Raw genomic sequence first — 23151 nt, 5'->3', positions numbered from 1 at the left:
GGCACCTTGCTACGTAGTGGGGTTGCACCTCAATATGTCAGGAGTGATGTGTAACTTGTTTGTACCTGTGTATAAGAATGCATCCCTGGGACAGTGTCTTTGTCCGGCCTAGGGAGCAGTGGAGTGTCCCGCCACTGACTGAGCTGTGTCCATTGTCAGGGGCACAGATTCGTAGTATGTCCTGTAGAGTCTGCTGGAAACTATTACTGTGCTTCGTTTGACAATGAACCTGGCCGGTTGCCTTCGTACCTTATCGGAGTCTGTGGTCATTGGGGGTTCTCTCAGGGTCTGCTGTGCCAGCGATCTGCAGAGCCGGGGCAGCACACAGAGGGAACACACACACGCAGCCGACTGTGATCAACATTGAACAGAGCAAAGCATCATACCGGTGGCGTCTGACAACAGAGGTGATATGTCCTTACTGTGAAGGACTGGAGCAACAAAATCCTGAACTCTGCATGCCGTTCCAGGCACCTGCCCCCAGAAAGGTACCAAGAAAGTAGAACAAATTCTGAGGACAGCAACAAAATTGATGAGGTGGGAGGGGAGTGGTTTGTGAGGGAAGAGAAGAGCTAAGCATCCTGAGCCTGGCTACGAGGTGAGCAAACAGGCCACCTGAAATCTGCACTGCAGGTAGGTATTTGAGATATCTAAATATTCAGACCCCAAGAGGGGAATTCACCCCTGCACTGTGCCTCCTTTTTGCTGACTTAAGCAGCCGAAAGAGGCCGGGACGCCTCCCTGGAGAATGCCACCAGCTCAGAGGGTCCTGTAGTTCACCCTTGCCTGTGCCAGGGATTGAATTGGCCCTCAGAAGCTGCAGAGTGGGGGCGGTGCAAGCCACCACTCCTCTGTCCCTGCATGGGTGCTAGGGCCTGTCGGGTGAACGTCCGCACAGGGGTAGCTAGACGAACTAGAAGGAAATAGAGCAAAGTGAGCATTCAGTTAAATATGAACAAACAGCCCCCCTCTCCCTGCATGGACTCCCAGCAGCAGCATTGCCCAGACTTGATTGCAATTGACCCTCCATTGGCTGAGAATATCTTTCTTGAGGCGAGCTGGAGGTGCTCCCACTTCACACATTGCCACGGAGTCAGGTGAGGTGACAACGTCCTGGGATTGGTTCTCTTCTCTACAGCGAAGTGGGTAATTAGTCAGAAGCAGCAGCAGTCAGAGCTCCCTGTTCCAGATGGATTCCTTGAGATTCCTGCTGCTTCTAACGCACAGCAGAATTGCTGCCGCTGCCACCGGCCAAGGTAACAGCCTCCTTGAGCTTTCTGTGGCTGCCTGATTCTCTAGAGCTAGGGAAAGTGCTCCTGCTTCCAAGGGGTGGTTTGCCATAACTTGATTTCTAAACTAACCTCGGCTTGCTCACATCTCTTTAAACAAGCTGCCAGATACAAACAAACCCATGACTTCTGGGGCAGGGCATGGCTGGCTCTCCTGGCATTCATGAGGTTTATTTCCGTCTGGCCACTGACATAAGATTGTGTTGAGACCTCCCCTGCCTTGAGGCCCAGGCAGAAAGCATTGGGCTAGGTAGGATGGCAGAGAGCTCAGCCCTGCCCCCATTACTGGAAAAACATGTCGAACTTAAGAAAAGGCACCCTTCTGTACTTGTACCTTGTGTATCGACAATCCCAGAAACCCCCAAGTTACCCCAAAGTGACAGAGAGATTAGAGGGCAAAGGCCTTCTCTGTCCAGTTTGTTCATGTGGTCTATTTGGCAGCACAGTGAGGCTGGTGGCTAAGGGAGCTGGTTCTGTGTGTGTGTGCGTGTGTTTTTTTCACTGGGCAATACGGGAGAGAATGATATTAAAAAAACCAGGATTGTAAAAAAGATTGTTAAAAAAAACAAACCATTGACAGGTCCTTGGGGTTGGGGGAGAGGCCTGGAACAACCTAATTCATTAATTAGACTGCAAGCTAACAGTGTTCCTTTAATTGTGTTGGGTTTAGGGACCATATGTCGGCTCCAGCCGATAACAGACACGCACTCTGCCCTGAGGAATGTGCAATTCAAGTATAGTCATAACTCGAGAGAAGGGATTAGGGTGGGGGAAGGGCTGGTGAGGTATATAGCTGTGTGTGGTTATGGGACTGCTTTGAATTGCTATGGCCTCACTGAGAGTGCTTGTTTGTGGCTAGTAATTCTATAGCTGTATTAAATGCACCTCACAGTTGGAGCTTTAAAGGAGGCAATGCGCCTGGTACTAAAATTCTGCCCTTCCAAGTGTGAGGCCCCCTGGGGGGAGGGGGAAGCTGTGTGGTTGCAGTTAAGTCAAGGATCCCTGACCCATTCCAGCTGCACATTCAGCACTGCAGCTCCAGTGAGGAGCAGAGTGCACTTCCCTGCAACTTGCATCATGCACGGATCCCAGACATAAGCCCATGGCGCATTGCCAGGTTTCTCAACCAGGGCCGGCTTCTAGTGCTCGAGAAGCACTCTGCTTGTATCCTGCCCTGCTGCTGCACAGGTTCACTGACTGGGGGGTCTCTGCCCCCCAGCAAATCTGAGTGAGACAGGCCACAAATTTGCCCTAAGCAGCCAGGGCAGCCACTGAGGGCAGCCTCTTTCCAGATGATGTCATGGTGTCCTCTCACACTGAGGATACCCCTCTGGGGGAGGGGACCCCACTTATTAGGAAGAGACAGGTAATAGTAGTGAGGGATTCAGTTATTAGAAATATAGATAGTTGGGTTTGTGATGACCAGGAGAACCGCATGGTGAATTCCCTGCTGGATGCGAAGCTTGCGGATTCTTGAGACATCTAGATAGACTTATGTGCAGTGCTGGGGAGGACATGTAGGTACCAGTGACATAGGGAAAGGTAGGATAAAGGTCCTGGAGGCCAAATTTAGGCTGCTAGGAAAAGATTGAAGTTCAGGACTTCCCGAGTGGTATTCTCTGAAACATAGGTGCCGACTCCATGGGCTGGAGCACCCATGGGGAAAAATTGGTGGGTGCGGAGCACCCACCGGCAGCTTCCCGACCCCTCCCCCCGCCCTAGCTCACCTCCACCTCCTCCCCTAAGTGTCCTCCTTCTCCCCCCTCCCTCCCAGGCTTGCCGTGCGAAACAGCTGTTTCGCGGCGCAAGCGCTGGGAGGGAGGCGGGAGGAGGAGGAACGTAGCGCGCTTGGGGAAGAGGCGGGTCCAGGGTGGGGATTTGGAGAGGGATCCAATGGGGCAGGGAGGGGGCAGAGTCGGGGTGGGGCTGGGGCCGGGGGTGGGGCATGAGCACCCACAGGCGCCAACTTTTGTTCTGTGCTCTGAAATGCTTCCAGTTCCACTCACAGGGCCAGTTAGACAGGCAGCACTGCAAGATCTCAATGTGTGGGTGAGACGATGGTGTTTAGAGGAGGGGTTTAGGTTTATTTGGAACTGGGGAACCTTTAGGGAAAGGAGGAGTGCCAAACCACAGGCCTTAACCTGCTGGGTGATGGATGTGCTGCCAACAGTGTAACATGTCTCAATCAGTCCTGCTCCAGCCTGTCAGCCATCCTGGAAATACTGTACACCAGAACTTTGGGAACTCTGCTGCTGCTGGGACGTTGGAATCTCATAAGAATGGCCATACTGGGTCCGACCAATGGTCCCATCTACCTCAGTATCCTGTCTTCCGACAGTGGCCAGTGCCAGATGCTTCAGAGAGAGTGAACAGAACAGAGCAATTTATCAAGTGATCCATCCCCTGGCGTCCACTCCCAGCATCTGGCACTCAGTCACTTAGGGACACCCACAGCATGGGGCTGTGTCCCTGACCATCTTGGATAATAGATATTGATGGACGTATCCTTCATGAACTTCTCTCATTCTTTTTAGAACCCAGTTATACTTTTGGCCTTCACAACATCCCCTGGCAACAAGTTTCCCAGGTTGACTGTGCACTATGTGAAGAAGAACTTCCTTTTGTTTGTTTTAAACCTGCTGCCTATTAATTTCACTGGGCGATCACTGGGTCATATCCTACGTTATGTAATGTGAAGGGATAAATAACGCTTCCTTATTCACTTTCTCCACACCATTCATGATTTTATAGACCCCATCATATCTCCCCTCTGTCTTCTCTTTTCCAAGTTGGACAGTCCCAGTCTTTTTAATCTCTTCTCATATGGAAGCTGTTACATACCCCTTATGATATTTGTTGCCTTTCTCTGTATCTTTTCCAATTCTAATATATCTTTTTTGAGATGGGGCGACCAGAACTTCATGCAGTATTCAAGATGAGAGCATACCACTGATTTATATAGTGGCATTATGATATTTTCTGTCTTATATTCTATCCCTTTCCTAATGGTTTCTCACTTTCTGTTAGCTTTATTTGACTGCCGCTGCCTATTGAGCAGATGTTTTCAGAGAACTATCCATGATGACTCTAAGATCTCTTTCTTGAGTGGTAACAGCTAATTTAGACCCCATCGTTTTGTATATATAACTGGGATTATGTTTTCCATTGTGCATTACTACTTTGCATTTATCAACACTGAATTTAATCTGCCATTTCCTTGCCCTGTCACCCACTTTTGTGAGATCTCTTCGTAAATCTTCACAGTCTGCTTTGGATTTAACAATTTTGAGTAATTTTGTATCATCTGCAAACTTTGCCACCTCACTGTTTACCCCTTTTCCCAGATCATTTATGAACATGTTGAACAGCACTGGTCCCAGTACAGATCACTGGGGGACCCTGCTATTTACCTCTCTCTGCTATGAAAACTGACCATTTATTCCTACTGTTTGGTTCCGCTTTGTTTGTAACCAGTTATGATCCATGAGAGGACCTTCCCTCTTATCCCATGACTCCTTACTTTGCCTAAGAGCCTTTGGTGGGGGACTTCATCAAAGGCTTTCTGAAAGTCAAAATACACAATATCCACTGGATCACCCTTATCCCCGTTTGCTGATCAGTTCAAAGAATTCTAATAGATTGGTGAGGCATGATTTCCCTTTACAAAAGTCATGTTCACTCTTCACCAACAAATCAGGTTCATCTATATGTCTGTTCTTTACAATAATTTCAACCAATCTACCTGGTACTGAAGTTAGGTGTCCTGGCCTGTAATTACCAGGATTGCTTCTGGAGCCTTTTTTAAAATTCAGCCTTAATTAGCTATTCTCCAGTTTCCAGAGGCTGATTTAAGTGATAGGTTACATACCACAGTTAGTAGTTCTGCAATTTTATATCTGAGATCCTTCAGAACCCTTGGGTGAATATATCTGGTCCTGGTGAGTTATTACTGTTTATCAATTTGTACCCAAACCTCTTCTATTGACACCTCAATCTACGACAGTTCCTCAGATTTGTCACCTAAAAAGGACGGCTCAGGTGTGGGACTCTCCCCCAGACTCTCTGCAGGGAAGACCGATGCAAAGAATTCATTTAGCTTCATCCACAACGGCCTAGTCTTCCCTGAGTGCTCCTTTATCCAGTGGCTCCACTGATTCATCTCAGATTTTGACTATACTGTATTTGATTGTATGCTTTCTTTCACATATAGTGCCACTCCCTCACCAGCATGACTTACTCTGTCATTCCTATATATTTTGTACCCTGGTATTACTGTGTCTCATTGATCAGCATTCCACCAAAGTTTCTGTGATGCCTATTATATCAATATCCTCATTTAATGCCAGGCACTCAAGTGCACCCATCATAGTATTTAAAATTCTTGTATCTGTAGACAAGCACTTATAAAATTTCTCAGTCTTAAGTTGTCTGCCTTTATGTGATGTAGCAATGGGACTTTTTTTTGTGTTTGACTTTTTCTCTTCAGTTCCTACCTGTACTTTATCAACTTCTATCCTCTCTTTACTAGTATATAGAGAATCCCCTTTAATAAATTCTCCCCTAAGGGCTGTCTCTGTCCGAACCATGTGCTTCTCCACACTCGCTGGCTTTCCCCCAGCACTTAATTTAAAAACATCTCTATGTTCATTTTTACATGCCACCAGTCTGGTTCTGTTTTGGTTTAGGTGGAGCCCATCCTTTCTGTATAGAGGCAGGGGTCAGTCAAGAGCTCACCTGTAGCTGATGGAGCCCAGAACTCACTTGCCATCTGCAATATGACTTCAACCAGAGCTAGTTCCTTTCCAGATACTATTCTGAGAGTGTCCACTAGGAATGGTGTTTGTGTGCGTGCACAGAGTAGACAAGGGCTCAGTCACTGCAGGAGCTCAGGGAGTCAGGGAAATGGTTCCCCACAGAGAGAAGATCAAGTCAGAACTAAACTCTTCCCCTGAACTGCTACTCAGCAGACAGCCAGGCCGGGCTAACGTTTTGTAAATGGAGGGCAGGGGCTCCGCTTCACTGCTACAACCAAGAGGAGCAAAAACCAGAAGGGGGCCCATAGAAAGGGGATTGCTGGCTCTATGGCCTGCTCCTCCATTCTCCCACTCCACTAAACTGCAGCTGCTTCTTTGTGGATTCCACTGGGGGGTAGGGTCCTGGCAGCAGGAGGTGGGTGTGGCCGTGGGGTCAAAAAACATTGTGGGGCAAAGAGCTTCAGCTCAGAGAGTGCTGGCTTCCCCAGAACCCCCATGTGCAGAGAACACAGTAAAGAATTGCAGAAGGAGTCACTTTCTTCCAACACTGAACAAGGAACTTGATTAGCATAAGGACAACAGTCATCTCCCTGCAGTTGCCTGGCATCTGTCTGTTCCTGCTTCAGCATGCAGCTACTGCCTGAAAATTTCCTTACCCTTGTCTTGCTGCAGATTTTAAAGCAACAGTTCACTCATCCTCGCAGAATCCAGGACAGCCCCTCCAGGGGAAGGAACCAGCAGAAACCCTGCCAGTCCGAGCCCTGTGCAGGAATAGCCAGCCTGACAGTGTTTAGAGATCTCCCACTGTTGCACTGCCAGGGTGGCCACGTCACCTGCACAGAGCAGTGGTGACTAACAGCACCTGAGCTCCGTCTGCAGGAGGTTCCTCCAAAACGCTGGAGTTCACCAGGTCTGCACTGCCCAAGAAGAAAGGGCTAAGGCACTGCACGGGAGGCTGCAGTTAAGAAAACCCCAAATTCTCTCTGGGTCTTCCACTTACAGAGGCCTTGTTCCACCAACACAGCACCAGTCAGCCTCTGTCACGTTCCCCTTCTGCAAACCCCAAGCAACAACAGGGAGATGAACAGAGGGCAGCTTTTCTGTCCTGGGGAACAACCCCCATCTCTCCCTCTTCCAGATTGCTCAGTTCAGGGAGGCTCCTTGCTTTGACTCTGACCCTAGCCTTGCTTTAACCCCAGCTGAAATTTAGCTGCCCAGAATCCACAGACTGCTCTCTGGCTTGGCTATGTGCTGGGGGCTGCTTTTGGAAAGTCACACTGATAATAATTCTGTTTATCATTTGCCTGACTGTAGTATGGGATCTTATGGTGGAAGTAGAAGCCCCCAACCGACTCATGATGCAGCACTGCTGAGTTTATTGAAGGCACAAGGCATGTTTAACTTTCTGGTAGGGATTACCTAGGTCAGGGATTGTCCACCCACTGCAGTTACATTGTGTTGTTAGCTCTAACTGACCCTCAGTCTCTGCAGCTGTGCGCACTGAGTGCTTAGTTTGAATTGCACTGCCCAGCAGTGTGTGTTTGTTTGGACCATGCTGTATTATCCTGTCTGTCTATGGAACTTCCCTGGCCCCCAGCAGTGCAGTATCTGAACACCTAACGCTCTGTACTGTATTTACCCCCGGGACACAAGGCACTGCTATTATCCCCTTGTGACAGATGGGAACTGAGGCTTGGAGAGACTACGTGACTTACCCCAGGTCACACAGTAAGTCTGTGGCAGAGGAGGGAATTGCAGCCAGGTCTCCCAGCTCCCAGGCCAGTGCCCTCCCCACTGAGCCTCTACTGCGGGCTTGATAGTTATGTCAGTGAACTTCCCGTAATGACGCTGGGTTTGGAATAAGAAGTAGAAGTATAGCTGTATAATGATCTCTGACCCCATGGCTTCCCAGCTGGCACAGCTACTTCAGGTGTTTGATTGCACTGCACTGTGGTGTTTGTTCTGTCTTTGGCAGGTCACTTTTGGCATATCACAGACCTCCATTTGGACCCAGAATACAGAGTGGCAACCGACCCTCTTCATGTGTGTCCGTCTGCTGGCTCCAAGCCAGTGTCCAATGCAGGCACATGGGGAAATTACATGTGTGATTCTCCTTGGATTCTCATAAACTCCTCCATTTATGCCATGAAGGCGATCCTGCCTGATCCGGACTTCATCCTTTGGACTGGGTAAGGAGTACATCCACGCATAGCAGTGAAAGATAGGGCACGATCACATTATAAGCCCCATGAATGTTGTGATTAGATGTCACATGCAGAAACCCTTTCAATTCTACTCACAGTGCACATGAGCACCTTAGTGTAACAGCTGCTACTCTGCAATTTGCAAATGTGGCTGCAGAGAGAGCCCCACTCAGTTACAGTGGAACACAGTAGGGACCTCCCGGGTCATCAGATCCAGTCTCCTTCTATCATCATATCATCCTGTTCATAAACTTATCAAGCTCCATCTTCAAACCAGTCAGGTTTCTTGCCCCCAATGCTCTTATTGGGAGGCTGGTCCAGAGCCTCATTCCTCTAATGTTTAGAAACCTTCTTCCAATTTCCAGCCTAAATTTATTCATAGAATCATAGAATATCAGGGTTGGAAGGGACCTCAGGAGGTCATCTAGTCCCACCCCCTGCTCAAAGCAGGACCAACCCCAACAAATCATCCCAGCCAGGGCTTTGTCAAGCCTGACCTTAAAAACCTCTAAGGAAGGAGATTCCACCACCTCCCTAGGTAACCCATTCCAGTGCTTCACCACCCGCCTAGTGAAAAAGTTTTTCCTAATATCCAACCTAAACCTCCCACACTGCAACTTGAGACCATTGCTCCTGGTTCTGTCATCTGGTACCACTGAGAACAGTCTAGATCCATCCTCTTTGGAACCCCTTTCAGGTAGTTGAAAGCAGCTATCAAATCCCCCCTCATTCTTCTCTTCTGCAGACTAAACAATCCCAGTTCCCTCAGCCTGTCCTCATAAGTCACGTGCTCCAGCCCCCTAATCATTTTTGTTGCCCTCCGCTGGCCTCTTTCCAATTTTTCCACATCCTTCTTGTAGTGTGGGGCCCAAAACTGGACACAGTACTCCAGATGAGGCCTCACCAATGCCGAATAGAGGAATGATCACGTCCCTCGATCTGCTAGCAATGCCCCTTGTAGCGGGGTGGTCACACCTTTTGAGAGGGAAGGACCTAGCTGCCTGGGAGCTGAGCAGGGACCTGAGGTAGGGCAGTGCTGGGGGAAAGGCAAGAGGGGCTGGGGAGCTCCAGCCTGACAACCCCCCAGGCTGCAGGGCCTTGTGCGGGGCCTAAACCAGGTACTGGGGTTGCAAAGGGGCAGCCCGAGGCTAGGCAGTGGCAGCAGGTCCTACCCCCCTTGCCAATGATGAGTGGCCATTACAGGCTGCAGGCTGCCCCAGGGAGCGGGGGCTAAATGATGACTGGCAGTAGGCACTGAGGCAAGGTGGGATTAGGGGGTTGGAGGTTCCCCGGGGAGGGGAGATCCTGAGAGTGAGAGGTTACTGCAAGGGGGCAGCACCCCAAATAAAGGGGCACCGGGGCCTGGGAGGGACATGGGGGCCAGCGAACGGCGATGACATCAGCCTGCCGAGGGCGCTCTGGAGCTGGAAAGCGAGCCAATTCCCAGACAGCCAGCAGGAGGCGCCGCAGGGGTGAGTCCCGCATCGCTACAAGTGGTGGAGAATGCGGGCACAGGTGGTCCGCCCCTGATACAAGGGGAAGACAAGGACTGGGACTATTGCCTGGAGAAACTGAGGAAGGGGACAATGGAACCCGTGTATACTGGGGCTTACTTTGCAAAGGCCCCAGGTGTTAACTCTGGTTGGGGACAGGCATCAGTGCACTGGCAGAAGTGGGCTGGCGACCCACAGAGACTATGGGAGGTGCAGTGGGCCCTCCATGGACAGTTGGGCCGGCTGGTGGAAGAGCAGTGGGCCCTGGTAAAACTCCTCCGACAGGAGTTTCGGAGGAAACAGGGAGAGTGGCGTGGGAAGCCAAGTGCCAGGGCCAGGAGGCCTGTGGTGGAGCGCTGGGCTTGCTATGCCTGCGGTCTGCGAGGACATTTGAGGGTGGACTGTCCCTACTGGGATGGGGGCCGAGAGCCTCACCCAGAACAGGGGAAGGTACAAGTCCCTACAAGAGTCCGCCGGGTGAGGGAACCCAGGCGACTGAGGACATGTTGGGCCTGTGGCCGACAACGGCACATGCAGTGTGCATGCCCAGGCCCAAGGCGGAGGGTCCAGGTTAGCCCCGGCGAGGGGGCGGGACTCCAGAAGGACCCCAAAGGGTCCAAGACAGCCAAGAGGCAGAGAGCCTGCTGGGGCTGACACATACTGGGCCATATTAGGAGGCACTGCCCCCTCAAGGGAACTGAGGGGCGGCTGAAGGAGGTGCCTGGGGTCCCGGAAGGGGCGAAATTGGACCAGGTGGAGGTGGCCGGACGGAGGGATGACCGGCCATTGGGTCACCCGTGAGAGGTGGCGGAGACAGCAACCGGGACGCAGGGAACCCAGAGAGGGGTCAGGACCCAGACTGTCACCGGGCAGGTCTCACACCAAGGGACGGAGACAGAGTGGGCCCAGAAAGAGGCTGGGACCCAAGTGGTCCACGATCAGGCCACCAAATGGACCCAGAACCTGAGGGTGGAGAGTCAGGGGGAGGCTGACCTGAGGGCGTGGTTGGAAGCCGCGGAGCAGGCCTGCCGGAAGGCGGAGGCCAACGCCCGGGAGATGGCCCGAAATTGGGAGGCATCCGAAAGGAAGCAGTCAGCCCTGGAGGGGCTGCCCTGGAGGGCCAATTTCAGGGATCCCAGGCCATGAGTCCCCCCTATCCCCAGGGGTGGGGATTTTGAGGAGGGGTGTGTGTAGCGGGGTGGTCACCCGCTCTGGCCTGGAAAGGGTTAAAGCCAGCCCTGGGAGAGGGCTGGGGCTGTGAGAAGTGGCTAGACTGATGGGGAAGCAACCACAGCTGGGACCATGCCCCAATCAGGTTGCAGCTGGCCCTATAAAAGGTCAGTGAGCCCAGAGCTTAGGAGACTCCCTCTCTAGCTTTTGAGAGGGAAGGACCTAGCTTCCTGGGAGCTGAGCAGGGATCTGAGATAGGGCAGTGCTGGGGGAAAGGCAAGAGGGGCTGGGGAGCTCCAGCCTGACAACCCCCCAGGCTGCAGGGCCTTGTGTGGGGCCTAAACCAGGTACTGGGGTTGCAAAGGGGTAGCCCGGGGCTAGGCAGTGGCAGCAGGTCCTACCCCCTCTTGCCAATGATGAGTGGCCATTACAGGCTGCAGTCTGTCCCAGGGAGCGGGGGCTAAATGATGACTGGCAGTAGGCATTGAGGCAAGGTGGGATTAGGGGGTTGGGGGTTCCCTGGGGAGGGGAGACCCTGAGAGTGAGGGGTTACTGCAAGGGGGCAGCACCCCAGATAAAGGGGCACTGGGGTCCGGGAGGGACACGGGGGCCAGCGAGCGGCGACAACACCAGCCTGCTGAGGATGCTCTGGAGCTGGAAAGCGAGCCAATTCCCAGACAGCCAGCAGGAGGCACCGCAGGGATGAGTCCCGCATCGCTACACCCCTACTTATACAGCCCAAAATGCCATTAGCCTTCTTGGCAACAAGGGCACACTGTTGACTCATATCCAGCTTCTCGTCCACTGTAACCCCTAGATCCTTTTCTGCAGAACTGCTGCCTAGCCACTTGGTCCCTAGTCTGTAGCAGTGCATGGGATTCTTCCTTCCTAAGTACAGGACTCTGCACTTGTCCTTGTTGAACCTCATCAGATTTTCTTTTGGCCCAATCCTCTAATTTGTCTAGGTCCCTCTGTATCCTATCCCTACCCTCCAGTGTATCTACCACTCCTCCCAGTTTAGTGTCATCTGCAAACTTGCTGAGGGTGCAATCCACGCCATCCTCCAGATCATTAATGAAGATATTGAACAAAACCGGCCCCTGGACCAACCCTTGGGGCACTCTGCTTAATACTGGCTGCCAACTAGACATGGAGCCATTGATCACTACCCGTTGAGCCCGATGACCTAGCCAGCTTTCTATCCACCTTATAGTCCATTCATCCAGCCCATACTTCTTTAACTTGCTGGCAAGAATGCTGTGGGAGACCGTATCAAAAGCTTTGCTAAAGTCTACTCCACTGCTTTCCCCTCATCCACAGAGCCAATTTCATGGCCAATTTATAACCATTTGTTGTTGTACCAACATTGTCTTCTAGCTCAAATAGCTCTTGGACCAGATCCTCAAAGGCATTTAAACACCTAACTTGCAGTGGGTGTTAGCCACCTAAATACCTTTTAGGATCTGGGCCCTTCTCCCTCTCTGGCATTTACCCCTGATGTATTTATAGAGAGCAGTCAGATCCCTTTCAGCCTTCATTTTGCTAGGTTAAACAAGCCAAGCTCTTCTAGTCTCTTGTTGTAACAGGTTTCAGAGTAGCAGCCGTGTTAGTCTGTATCCGCAAAAAGAACAGGAGTACTTGTGGCACCTTAGAGACTAACAAATTTATTAGAGCATAAGCTTTCGTGGGCTACAACCCGCATCCGAAGAAGTGGGTTGTAGCCCACGAAAGCTTATGCTCTAATAAATTTGTTAGTCTCTAAGGTGCCACAAGTACTCCTGTTCTTCTTGTTGTAACAGAGGCTTTCCATTTGCCTGATTGTCCTAGTAGCCCTTCTCTGCTCCTGTTCCAGGTTCTTAAACCCATACTTCTTTCTTGAGAGTGGATAACCAGAGCTGCACACAGAATCCCAGATGTCTTGCACAGTGGCATCATGAGTCAACCCCATTTAAATCATGAGACTGGCTTTAAAATCATGAGATGTAAAAGATGATAAAGTTGGGGGGGGGAGTTATATGCAATCTGTCATTGAGGGGTCCATAGCCATGAAAGCTAGAAATTTCTGTGTTAAAGAACTGAAAATGGAGATTCTCACATAATCACAGGACTCCAGGAGCTGGGGCTTTAAGAAAAAGACACTGCTTATCTGTTTATTTCTTCTAATTATTTGTAGAATGGCCATTCCTGTAGCATGCCTCAGTAGTCCAGAGCTCCCAGCAGTGTTGGTAGAAGGTACAGGCTGGGCTGGGACAATGGTTAGGGAAGAGTGAATCTCGGAACTGTATTTGGAGGCTATTCAGATTCCAGGGTCCTGCTACAGTATCCACTTGGGATTTGGACATGCTTGTAACATGAGACCTGTGCTGAGTTGGGGAGCAAGGGCAGCAGCATCACAAGACAGAGGAGATATGTGGCTTTGCTCCCAAGTTGCTGCAGCAGCTGCATGCACAATATAGGGGAGACAAAGATAAAGAAGCAGAAGTTGCTGTCCTCACTAATGAAGAAGCTGCTAAATATGGCCAGCCATTCCCAAGTTCTCCCTTGTGTATCATTCAGGGCATTTCAACTACCTAGGAGTAAGGCATGTGTTGCTGTCATCTGTTGGACACTTCTTCTCAGGCAAGAGTGCTCCTTTGCAGGTTTCTCTGGTTCGAGATAACTAATTCTGGAGCCTTCAGTAGGTATTTAAACAATAGCCTTTATTATAGAAGTGAAACCATAAACACTTGAGCTGTGTTGGTCAGGCAGAGTCACAGTGGGGCAGCCTGGCTAGCAGATATGTCCTGGCCAGATAACTGGTAACGTATACAGTATATGTATTAACAATTGACCAATCAATACAGAGCACGAAGGAGTTATTGTTAGGTAAACAGATTAACAACTCAGGAACCTGTTGCTGGCGGAATGAGACTAGTACCCCGCACAAATCATAACCAGACCCATGCACCTCAGGCCAGGAGTCCCTTCTGCACACATACAAATCCACAGCGGTCACACAGTGGGCACCATGATTGACAGCCCCTAGGCTGCACTCACTCTCCTGGCCCGATGCTGTTAGTACAGCCATTGGAGCACAAAGTTGTGCATTGTTAAAGGCACCAGAAGCAGGGGTTTGCAAACAGCTTTGTGCCCCTTGGTATGACACTAAAGAAGAGTCTGGAAGGTTTGATTCGAAAAGGGGCTGTTTGACATATGAGGAATGTCAAGTCTGCTCTGTGGGTTCAGCCGGAGGTCCTTCTTGGAGCACCCAGAGAGCAGGGTTGGGAACCCTTGATTAAAGAGGTGGGAGTTTGTATCTCTAACAAATGGGCTTTTCTCCAGCTGTTCAGTCAGGCAGGTGAGTTACAAACAAACAGAAACAAAGAGCTTTATTTCCCCTCAGTTAATCAGGGTTCACTCTCTTGGTATGTGTAACTCATAACCTCATGGCATCTTCCAGAAACAACAGAGTACAGCCAGACCCAGATTTCTAATGTAAAAAGAAAAAGCTGAACAAAATGGAACAGATCCTTGCCCTGAACAGTTCCCCAAATGTTCACCTGAAATCACACCCCACATGCTAGGCATAAGTTACCTACATGCTGCCTTTTCTTTTATGTGTGCAGGCGCTTCCCGGAGACAAGGTGGGTGAGGAAATATCTTTTATACCCACCCTCCTTGTCTCTCTAATATCCTGGGACCGACACGGTTAATACTGCATACAGACTCTTCCCTTTCAGGCTGCTAGCTGCATGTGATGTTTGTGCTGTTTTCCAGTGACGATACCCCTCATGTCCCCAACGAGAAACTTGGAGAAGAAGTAGTGCTGGAAATAATTGCCAATTTGACTGCTCTGATAAAACAGGTGTTTCCAGGTACGATTTACCTGAGCTGACAAACCAAGAAGGTGGCAGTGCAGAGAATATCTGACTCCGCATCCCACTGGCAGGAAAGACCAGCTCAGCCAGCTAGAGATGGCAGATCTAGAGAAGGGGCAGCCATCTAAGGGGTCAAGGAATCTAGTACATGGGGGATATGAGAGCATATTTGTCCCGCTTCCTATGGTTTATAAACTCTATGCATGGGACCTTATGGTCTCTGATTAGCTTCACTCTTGAATGGGCAACTCACTGCAAGGGGGAAGTTTGGAAAAGCAGCAGCCTTTGAATAATTAATGGTGGGGAAAAAATCATTGGAAACCTCCTCTCCTGCTTGAACATCTCAGCAATGGGGAGAAGGAATTATCCCAACACTAGGGCCGGACCCACCAGATCAGTGGAGAGATGCTGGCCTAGCACTGGAATGCCCCAGCAAAGTACATCAGGCCCCTAATTGAACTGGGTCTATGGTAAACCAAATGTGGGTCATTCCTAGGCAGGGCCACAGCTGCCCACTGCCCATTTGAGAAACCTAGTGCAAAAGGCCCACTCCTGAATGAGCGTTGTCCCTCCAGTGCTCCTGCAGGGGTCAGATACGGACAGCGTGGAGTCAGTCAGCATTTCCTACAACTGACTGCACTGTTTGCAAAAGGTGCCAGGCTGGGCCTTTGGGAATTGACAGCTTCCATTTGCCCGCAGATGCCCACCCTGAACAGCTCCTCGCCAGGGGCTCACCCTACAGCCCCCGCCCCCGAGTGCTCACCCTAAGCACTCCCTGTCCCCTTTGTGCTCACTCTGTCACTCACTATAAATGGCTCCCCAGGTGCTGACTTTAAGCAGTTCCCCAAGTGCTCCCCCTAAACAGCTCCTCCCCAAAGACTGACCTGCACAATTCCTCCCTAGACTCACTTAAAGCCCTTCATTGGGACATGCTGGCCCTCTGCCCCGGGGCTTGGTGGAGCTGCAGCAGTTCAGAAGACCACACTTTCCCCCAATGTAGCTGTCTCCAGGCATGAGAGGGGAATTCACTCCACACCCTATCCACTCCTGGCCTCAGGCTGCTCATAAGAGGCCTATTAGCGTTTTTGTTCCCCAGCCACTGGGTTGAGACCACCATGTTGGATGGGAATGTCATTCAGCCATTCCTGCCCTGCAAAGGGGTGACCTAGCATTGATGGGCCCCATAGCCTCTTGCCCTGCCCCTAAGTCATTCTGTCCTCTCCCTTAACTCTCTTGCACTCCAGCACCAAAACAGGCCACATGTTCCCTCACGTTTTCTCTTGATTTTCTCCAGACACTAAAGTCTATCCTGCGATGGGCAATCATGACTTCCATCCCAAGAACCAGTTCCCAGCCAAGACACACAGGATCTACAGTGCAACAGCTGAACTGTGGCGCTCATGGCTCAGCAACGCCTCCATCCCAACGTTCAAAGCAGGCATGCCCATAATTCCGGCATGGCTAGCTCCTGCTGTCTGCACTGCTGGGGGAAGAGGGCGGAGGAATCCCCAGTGACATGCTGCCCATGCAGTGCTGCCTTCTACGGATAGGGCAGTTTGGGGCATATCTGCAGTTAGAGGAAGGGCCCTAGCAATAGGCTGCCAACCTGGCGCCACTCGCCAGCTCTGAGTTCACTTACACATGAGAAAAGGAAAGATGGTTCCTTGTGCCTCAATCTCTCCTGCTTTCTCACAGTTGCACTAGAAGGGTGGCCCAGGAGTGTCCCTTATAGTGCAGAAGATGTAGGACTGGGCTGTAATGAATATGAGGGTCTGAGGCTGTTGGACTCAGACAGAGCCCGTGGTTCTCTCTGGCTCTCCAGCTCCTGGACTCACTTGCGCAGATTGCGCAGATCACCACTCAGGGCCTCCCTTATCCTGGGCTGACATAAGCAGCCATGGGTGGAAGTGCTGGTTACACTAGAGTCATAGGCTGCCCTGAAATAACTTTACTCCAGATGAGCTTGTCCTTCTTGAACAGGAACAAAGGATGCATTTACAAACTCCCAGACATGCAGGAGAGCAGTGGGCTGGACCACTTTGAGCTTCTTTACAAAATGTTTCCCATCATTGCAGGACCAGCACTTCAGCTGCATGGCTGGAAGCAGCTTTGGGAGCACTGATGCAGGCAGGGCTCTAGGAAGCCTCTGGTCTTCTAATCACCATAAGCTAACCCTGCTCAGATCAGGTCCACAGCACATGGTGTTCAATGTGCTGGCAGCCACTGGCACCTTGCCCAGACTAGGGCCCCCATCACAGCTATCACCATGGAGCTGAACCTGAGGTAGAAATAGGAGGGGAATTTGGGGCACAAAAGCCAGCAAGTGGTGTACCGTCAGGTCCTTCTCCTGCTGGTTGTGTTTTGCAGGTGCTTTCTACAGCGAGAAGCTGCTTGGTCCCAATACCAAAGGACAAATGATTGTCCTCAACACCAATCTGTACTATGATAGCAATAATCAGACAGCTGGCTTGGAGGACCCTGGTGGGCAGTTCCAGTGGCTGGAAGATGTGTTGACCAATGCGTCAAAAGCAGAAGAAATGGTAAAACTGTTTCTTTCTTGACTTCTCCCACCCTGGAATGTCCTTCCTGTAAGCCCCTTCTGCCGCTGAGCTCCTCCTCAGTCTATAAACTCTGGAGAGCCTCTCCTCTGCTTGGAAGCGTGCACTTAGTCTGTACTCAGCCCGGCTCTTTTCTGTTGTAGGTCTACATTGTGGGGCACATTCCACCTGGTTTCTTTGAGAAGAAGCGGAGCAAACCCTGGTTTCGGAAGCACTTTAACAAACGATACACAGAGATCGTGCAGCAGCACCATGGAGTGATAGCTGCCCAGTTCTTTGGGCACCATCACACTGACAGCTTTCGGATGTTTTACAGCAATGGAGGTACCGTTCCTTGGCTTGGTATGTGCCGTTCACCCACAGCCCTGCCCACTCTAGGAGAACATCCCATTACTGAACGTGGTTCTCAGTGATCGTTCCCCAAATGCTATTGAAATTAGTCCAAATGCTAGGAAAGACTTGTTCTGCATCACACTTTCTGAAATTGCATGGAAGGCGGTTTGGTCCAGTCTATTCTAGCACATAGACTCTTTTCAGTACCAAATCAGGGGACCCTTTGCTGAAAACCTTTTCACCATGATGTAGCAAGACCCGTAAGCATGCCTATGTTACAGTTTGGCAAGTCCTCCTGCCTCCCAGCACTGTGCAGTAGGACATCCCAGAGTGCACTGCCCCACCTGAAGCTGGCGACTGTCCTCCAGGCACTCTGTCCCCACCTGCTGAGACACTGTGGGATAGCAGCACAGATCTTTCCAGCCTGTGTAACTCACTGGTCAGTGTCTGTCATGGAGCTCTCTGGTGGGTGCCACAGACAGGGCTGGATTAACTCTCCTGTGGGTCCGAGGTTATTAGATTTTGTGGGGTCCCTGTATACAACTCTTTTTCCTAATTTAAAACAAAATGATCACAATTATGGCATCGAGGCTATTAACGCTATAATAAACTTGCCTTTTAATTAACATGAAGCCATTCTGTGGTTACATTTCAGTCTTAAAACATGTAGAATATAGTTAAATTAATTCAAAATAGTCTACTTCTTACCTTAGAACAGCTGTTATATTAGTTTCTTTCTGGGAGGGCGTTTGGGTGCAGGAGGGGGCTCAAGGCTGAGGCAGTGTCAGGGTGCAGGAGAGGGTGAAGGGTGCAGGCTCTGGGAGGGAGTTTGCTGCAGGAGGGGAGTCTGACCTGGGGCAGGGGGTGGGGGACAGGAGGGGATGCGGGGTCTGGGAGGGAGTTTGGGAGCAGGAGGGGAGTCTGACCTGGGGCAGGGGGTTGGGGTGCAGGAGGGGTGTGAGTTGCAGGTTCCGGCTGGGAGGTGCTTGCCACAGGCGTCTCCCAGCCAGTGGCGCAGCAGGGCTCAGGCAGGCTGCCTGCCGTGGCCCCATGCCACTCCCAGAAGCAGCTGGCTAGTGGCACGTCTCTGCGTGCCCCTTGGGGAGTGGGAGGCAGCGGGTCTCCGTGGGCTGCCTGCGCCCGCAAGCACCACCCCTGCAGCTCCCATTGGTCGGGGACGGTGCTGGGGGCGGGAGCAGCACGAGGAGCCTCCTCCCCCGCCTTGCCAGGGGCTGCAGACATGTGCCAGCAGCCGGCCACTTCCGGGAGTGACGTGGGGCTATGGCAGGCAGCCTGTCTGAGCCCTGCTGCGCCGCTGGACTTTTAGCAGTCCGGAGATCGCAATGGACTGGCAGAGGCTCCAGGATCAACCAGTCAATTGCAATCGACAGATTGGTGACCACTGAATTGTATATAATTATGGATTTATTTTTGTGGGGGCCCCTTAGCCCAAGGCCCTGGGTTGCAGCCCCTGAAGCCCCTGCGTTAATCCAGCCCTAGCCACAGAGGATGTGAATCTGTCGCAGTCCCTAGCTGCAGAGCCTGATTCTTTAGCTCAGGCTGTAGAGAGTTGTGCTTTTAGCTGGGGAGGGCCCCAGTTCAATCCTGGTGTCAGCCCAGATGTTGGCTGTTGCTCATGCACTGTAGATGTCATTAGGTAGCATTAGGAGTGGATTCACAAACACCACTGACACATGGTTGAGGTAAGTGGCTCAGGCAGCAGCGTCACAGACTAGTTACCAATACAAGCACAGGGGTTGTAGCTGGACTGGGTCTGCCACATGCCAGGCTAGCCTTTCACTCATACATGCTTTGTTTTGCCTTTCCATTCAGGTTCCCCAATCAACACCATGTTCTTAGCCCCAGGAGTGACTCCCTGGAAAACATCGCTACCCGGAGTGCACAACGGCGCCAACAACCCTGGGATCCGGGTCTTTGACTATGACCGAGGCACCCTGCAAGTGAAGGTGGGAGACACCCCCACACTGCATGGTCTGTCCCCTTGGGGCATGACTGCAACAGCCCAGGGGCTGCTCACTCAACACCTCCAAGTTGCTCTATCAAATCAGAGCCAGCGCTAATCTAAGGCCAAAGGGAGAGAGGCAGGGGCGAAATATTCCAGTGTCACAGTGCACGTAAAGGTTTGATTTCAGTAGGACAATGGCAGTAAGTTCCAGGGAGCTTGGGAGGGTGATGTGGGCCTTAGCCAGCTGCTGGGATCAGAGCCCCCCGGGGCAGTGCAGGGTTGCTCTTCCCAGTTTATTCTGCAGGCCTTTACCCAGTCTGGTTTTAAATAGCCCAAACAATGGGTCTTCCAACACTTCCATTTGGGGAATAAAATCACAGCTGACTAGAGCTCACATGCAAGACTCTAGCTCCCATAGAGAATATGGTTTAGGTCTGATCTACACTATGAACGGGACCCGTACTGTAACCGGATCAGGGAATAGCTGTGTTGTAACTGGGGCCCCTGACTCAGTTATCTACCTGGAAAGGGGAAAATGTGCTTGTGCCCTTCTCTGCTTCTTTACAGTGAATAAAGAAGGCCCCAAAGTATCATTTTTATAAACTCCTCTGTTTGGTCCATTAGAAATGCAACGTTTATTTGTCCTGGAAGGCTGGAGAACTAGTAAAGGAGAGATCACAGGAGCCCAGAGGGTGAATGCTGGGAGACAGAGCAGTAGGGGTTTTAACTGGACTGTTTAAAGCTCTGCTTTTGCTTTGATTTTGTTAACACCCGGTAACTTTGCTGAGCAATGAACAGTTTGGCAAAAGGCAGCCTTAGTAAAGATTCCGCCCCCATCTCCTCCAGGAAGGGCTCATGCTTACAGTAACCCTGCGCCCTCCCCCACGCCCCCCTGCAAAGCGCCACAAGCCTGATATTTCTGTGGTTAAAAACAAACACCCCAAGCGCCCTGCTGGCCCTTCTCCATCCAGCATAAAGATGCAAAGTGGGGCACAAATCCAGTTTTAGTCAAACTCTTTTAAAGTTGGCCCCTGCAGGATACTCAGGTTTGAGATACCTTTAACCTGGGCCCCATTAACAGCCCTTTGTACATGGCCTGTTACTTGACAGGATAAAGCCCCCAGCATGATGGCCGGGCCCCCAAGCAGAGCCAACATCCAGCCAGAACTGCCTTGCTGGAATTGGCCAGAGTCTGCCAGATACCTACTCACTGCTAGGCGGCTGGTGTCTCTTCCAAGCTGGGTTTGGAGTGGTCGGAAGTGCCCCACACCAGCACCAGTGATGGGGAAACTGCTGAAGCCCAGCCCCATCACAGCCCTGGCTGAATTGGTCATTCCCAGTGTTGTTTCTGTGCTCGTTTGCCCTAACACTCCTCTTCGTCTCCTCTTTCTTGCTGTAGGATGTAGTGACTTACTATTTAAACCTAACCCATGCTAACCTGGTGGCCCCAAGATGGGAGAGAGAGTATCGGCTGACTGAAGCCTTCCAGATGCCTGACGGGTCAGCACGCTCCATGCACATGGTGCTGGAGAAGATATCAAAGGACAAGCACTACTTACAGCAGTACTATCAGTTTAACTCAGTCAAGTATGACCTCACAGAGTGTGACGAGAGCTGCCAGACTGATCATGTCTGTGCTATCAGGGAAGTTGATTTTCTAAAATATGACGAATGCATTAAAGCCAGGAGCTTCACAGCTGTATCCACTCTTCCAGCAAAACCCCTTTTATTTCTCTGCTCACTGCTGGGCCTCCTCAGCTTCCAGGGGCACCTCTGGTGACTCTGAATAGGTGGAGCCCTGTGCAAACAGAGAATGCTGCACATAAATCAACATCAGCAAATGCCTCAGTGGGTAGAACTTACTCTGGAAGAGGATGAAATCTGTTGTCATTGCAGGGGTTTTATGACATGATTTTGACCCCTTCTAATAAAGATTGTTGGGTTTGGAAGGGATGGTGTCCTGCCTGGTGCTTTCTAACCAGGAAGGTGGGCGAGGAAATTGCTGTTCACCCCACCATGACATGAGCGGGGACCTCACGAGTTCCATAATCTTTAACTCGACCTGCTAACAAGTGTGGAACTACACCCAGCCTTGTCACTAGGATTGTAGCCCAAGTGCAGTAACTTGAGTTAAGAACATGCCTTTTTTCCTAGTGACAAGGAGACCACAGAGGCTGACTGAGTGGCATGGGTGGGTGACAGTGTGGGGCAGCAGGATAGGTTGTGATGCATAAGCCAAGACACCTGGGTGCGGTTCCTTATTCTGTACTCATTTACCATGTGAACTTGAGCAAGTCTCTTAGGCCAAGATTTTCCAATGTCAATGCCTAACCTTAGGTTCCAAAATAAATGGCCAATTTTTAAGTGGTGGGCACCCAGTGTTACCCCAGGAACAGATCTAAGGGTCCCAGAGTAGCCCTTCTGTTGCTTACCTCTCATGGTTAAAAGATAGGGAACAAAGGGTAGGAATACATGGTCAGTTTTCAGAATGAAGAGAGGTAAATAGTGGTGTCCCCCAGGGGTCTGTACTGGGACCAGTCCTATTCAACATATTCATAAATGATCTGGAAAACGGGGTAAACAGTGAGGTGGCAAAATTTACAGATGGTACAAAAATACTTAAGATAGTTATGTCCCAGGCAGACTGCGAAGAGCTACAAAAAGATCTCTCAAAACTGGGTGATTGGGCAACAAAATGGCAGATGACATTCAATGTTAATAAATGCAAAGTAATGCACATTAGAAAACATAATCCCAACTATACATATCAAATGATGGGGTCTAAATTAGCTGTTACCATTCAAGAAAGAGATCTTGGAGTCATTGCGGATAGTTCTCTGCAAACATCCACTCAATGTGCAGCAGCAGTCAAAAAAGCGAACAGAATGTCTGGAATCATTACGCAAGGGATAGATAATAAGACAGAAAATATCATATTGCCTCTATATAAATCCATCGTATGCCCACATCTTGAATACTCTGTGCAGATGTGGGCGCCCCATCTCAAAAAAGATATACTGGAATTGGAAAAGGTTCAGAAAAGGGCAACAAAAATGATTAGGGGGTATGGAACGGCTTCCATATGTGGAGAGATTAATAAGACTGGGACTTTTCAGTCTGGAAAAGAGACGACTAAGGGGTGATATGATTGAGGTCTATAAAATCATGACTGGTGTGGAAAAAATAAATAAGGAAGTGTTATTTACTTCTTCTCATAGCACAAGAACTAGGGGTCACCAAATGAAATTAATAGGCAGCAGGTTTAAAACAAACAAAAGGAAGTATTTTCTCACACAACGCACAGTCAACCTGTGGAACTCTTTGCCAGAGGATGTTGTGAAGGCCAAGACTATAACATGGTTCAAAAACAAACTAGATAAATTCATGGAGGATAGGTCCATCGATGGCTATTAGCCAGGATGGGCAGGAATGGTGTCCCTAGCCTCTGTTTGCCAGAAGCTGGGAATGAGTGACAGGGAACGGATCACTTGATGATTACCTGTTCTGTTCATTCCCTCTGGGGCACC

At 50.5% G+C, this 23151-nt stretch overlaps 1 protein-coding gene across 1 annotated transcript; it reads left to right on the top strand.

The window, feature by feature from the left end:
- The first annotated feature begins 1189 nt into the window (after positions 1–1189).
- SMPDL3B (sphingomyelin phosphodiesterase acid like 3B) lies at positions 1190–21404 on the top strand. The gene is made up of 8 exons (XM_065421844.1): positions 1190–1256; positions 8019–8232; positions 14667–14764; positions 16062–16205; positions 17135–17307; positions 17469–17649; positions 19492–19625; positions 21024–21404. Exons 1-8 carry the CDS (start codon positions 1190–1192, stop codon positions 21402–21404), a joined length of 1392 nt encoding a protein of 463 aa, XP_065277916.1.
- Positions 21405–23151: the final 1747 nt, after the last annotated feature.

The sequence above is a fragment of the Emys orbicularis genome, chromosome 23, assembly GCF_028017835.1.
Source record: "Emys orbicularis isolate rEmyOrb1 chromosome 23, rEmyOrb1.hap1, whole genome shotgun sequence".
Classification (NCBI taxonomy): Eukaryota; Metazoa; Chordata; order Testudines; family Emydidae; genus Emys; species Emys orbicularis.
This window is presented reverse-complemented; position numbering and strand designations above follow the sequence as displayed.

Excerpts from the sequence above, each read along its gene's own strand:
- SMPDL3B (XM_065421844.1), top strand. The coding sequence starts at position 1,190 with ATGGATTCCTTGAGATTCCTGCTGCTTCTAACGCACAGCAGAATTGCT. Across the intron at positions 14,765-16,061 it reads GATAAAACAGGTGTTTCCAG|ACACTAAAGTCTATCCTGCG; the intron begins GTACGATTTACC and ends GATTTTCTCCAG. Across the intron at positions 17,308-17,468 it reads CGTCAAAAGCAGAAGAAATG|GTCTACATTGTGGGGCACAT; the intron begins GTAAAACTGTTT and ends TTTCTGTTGTAG.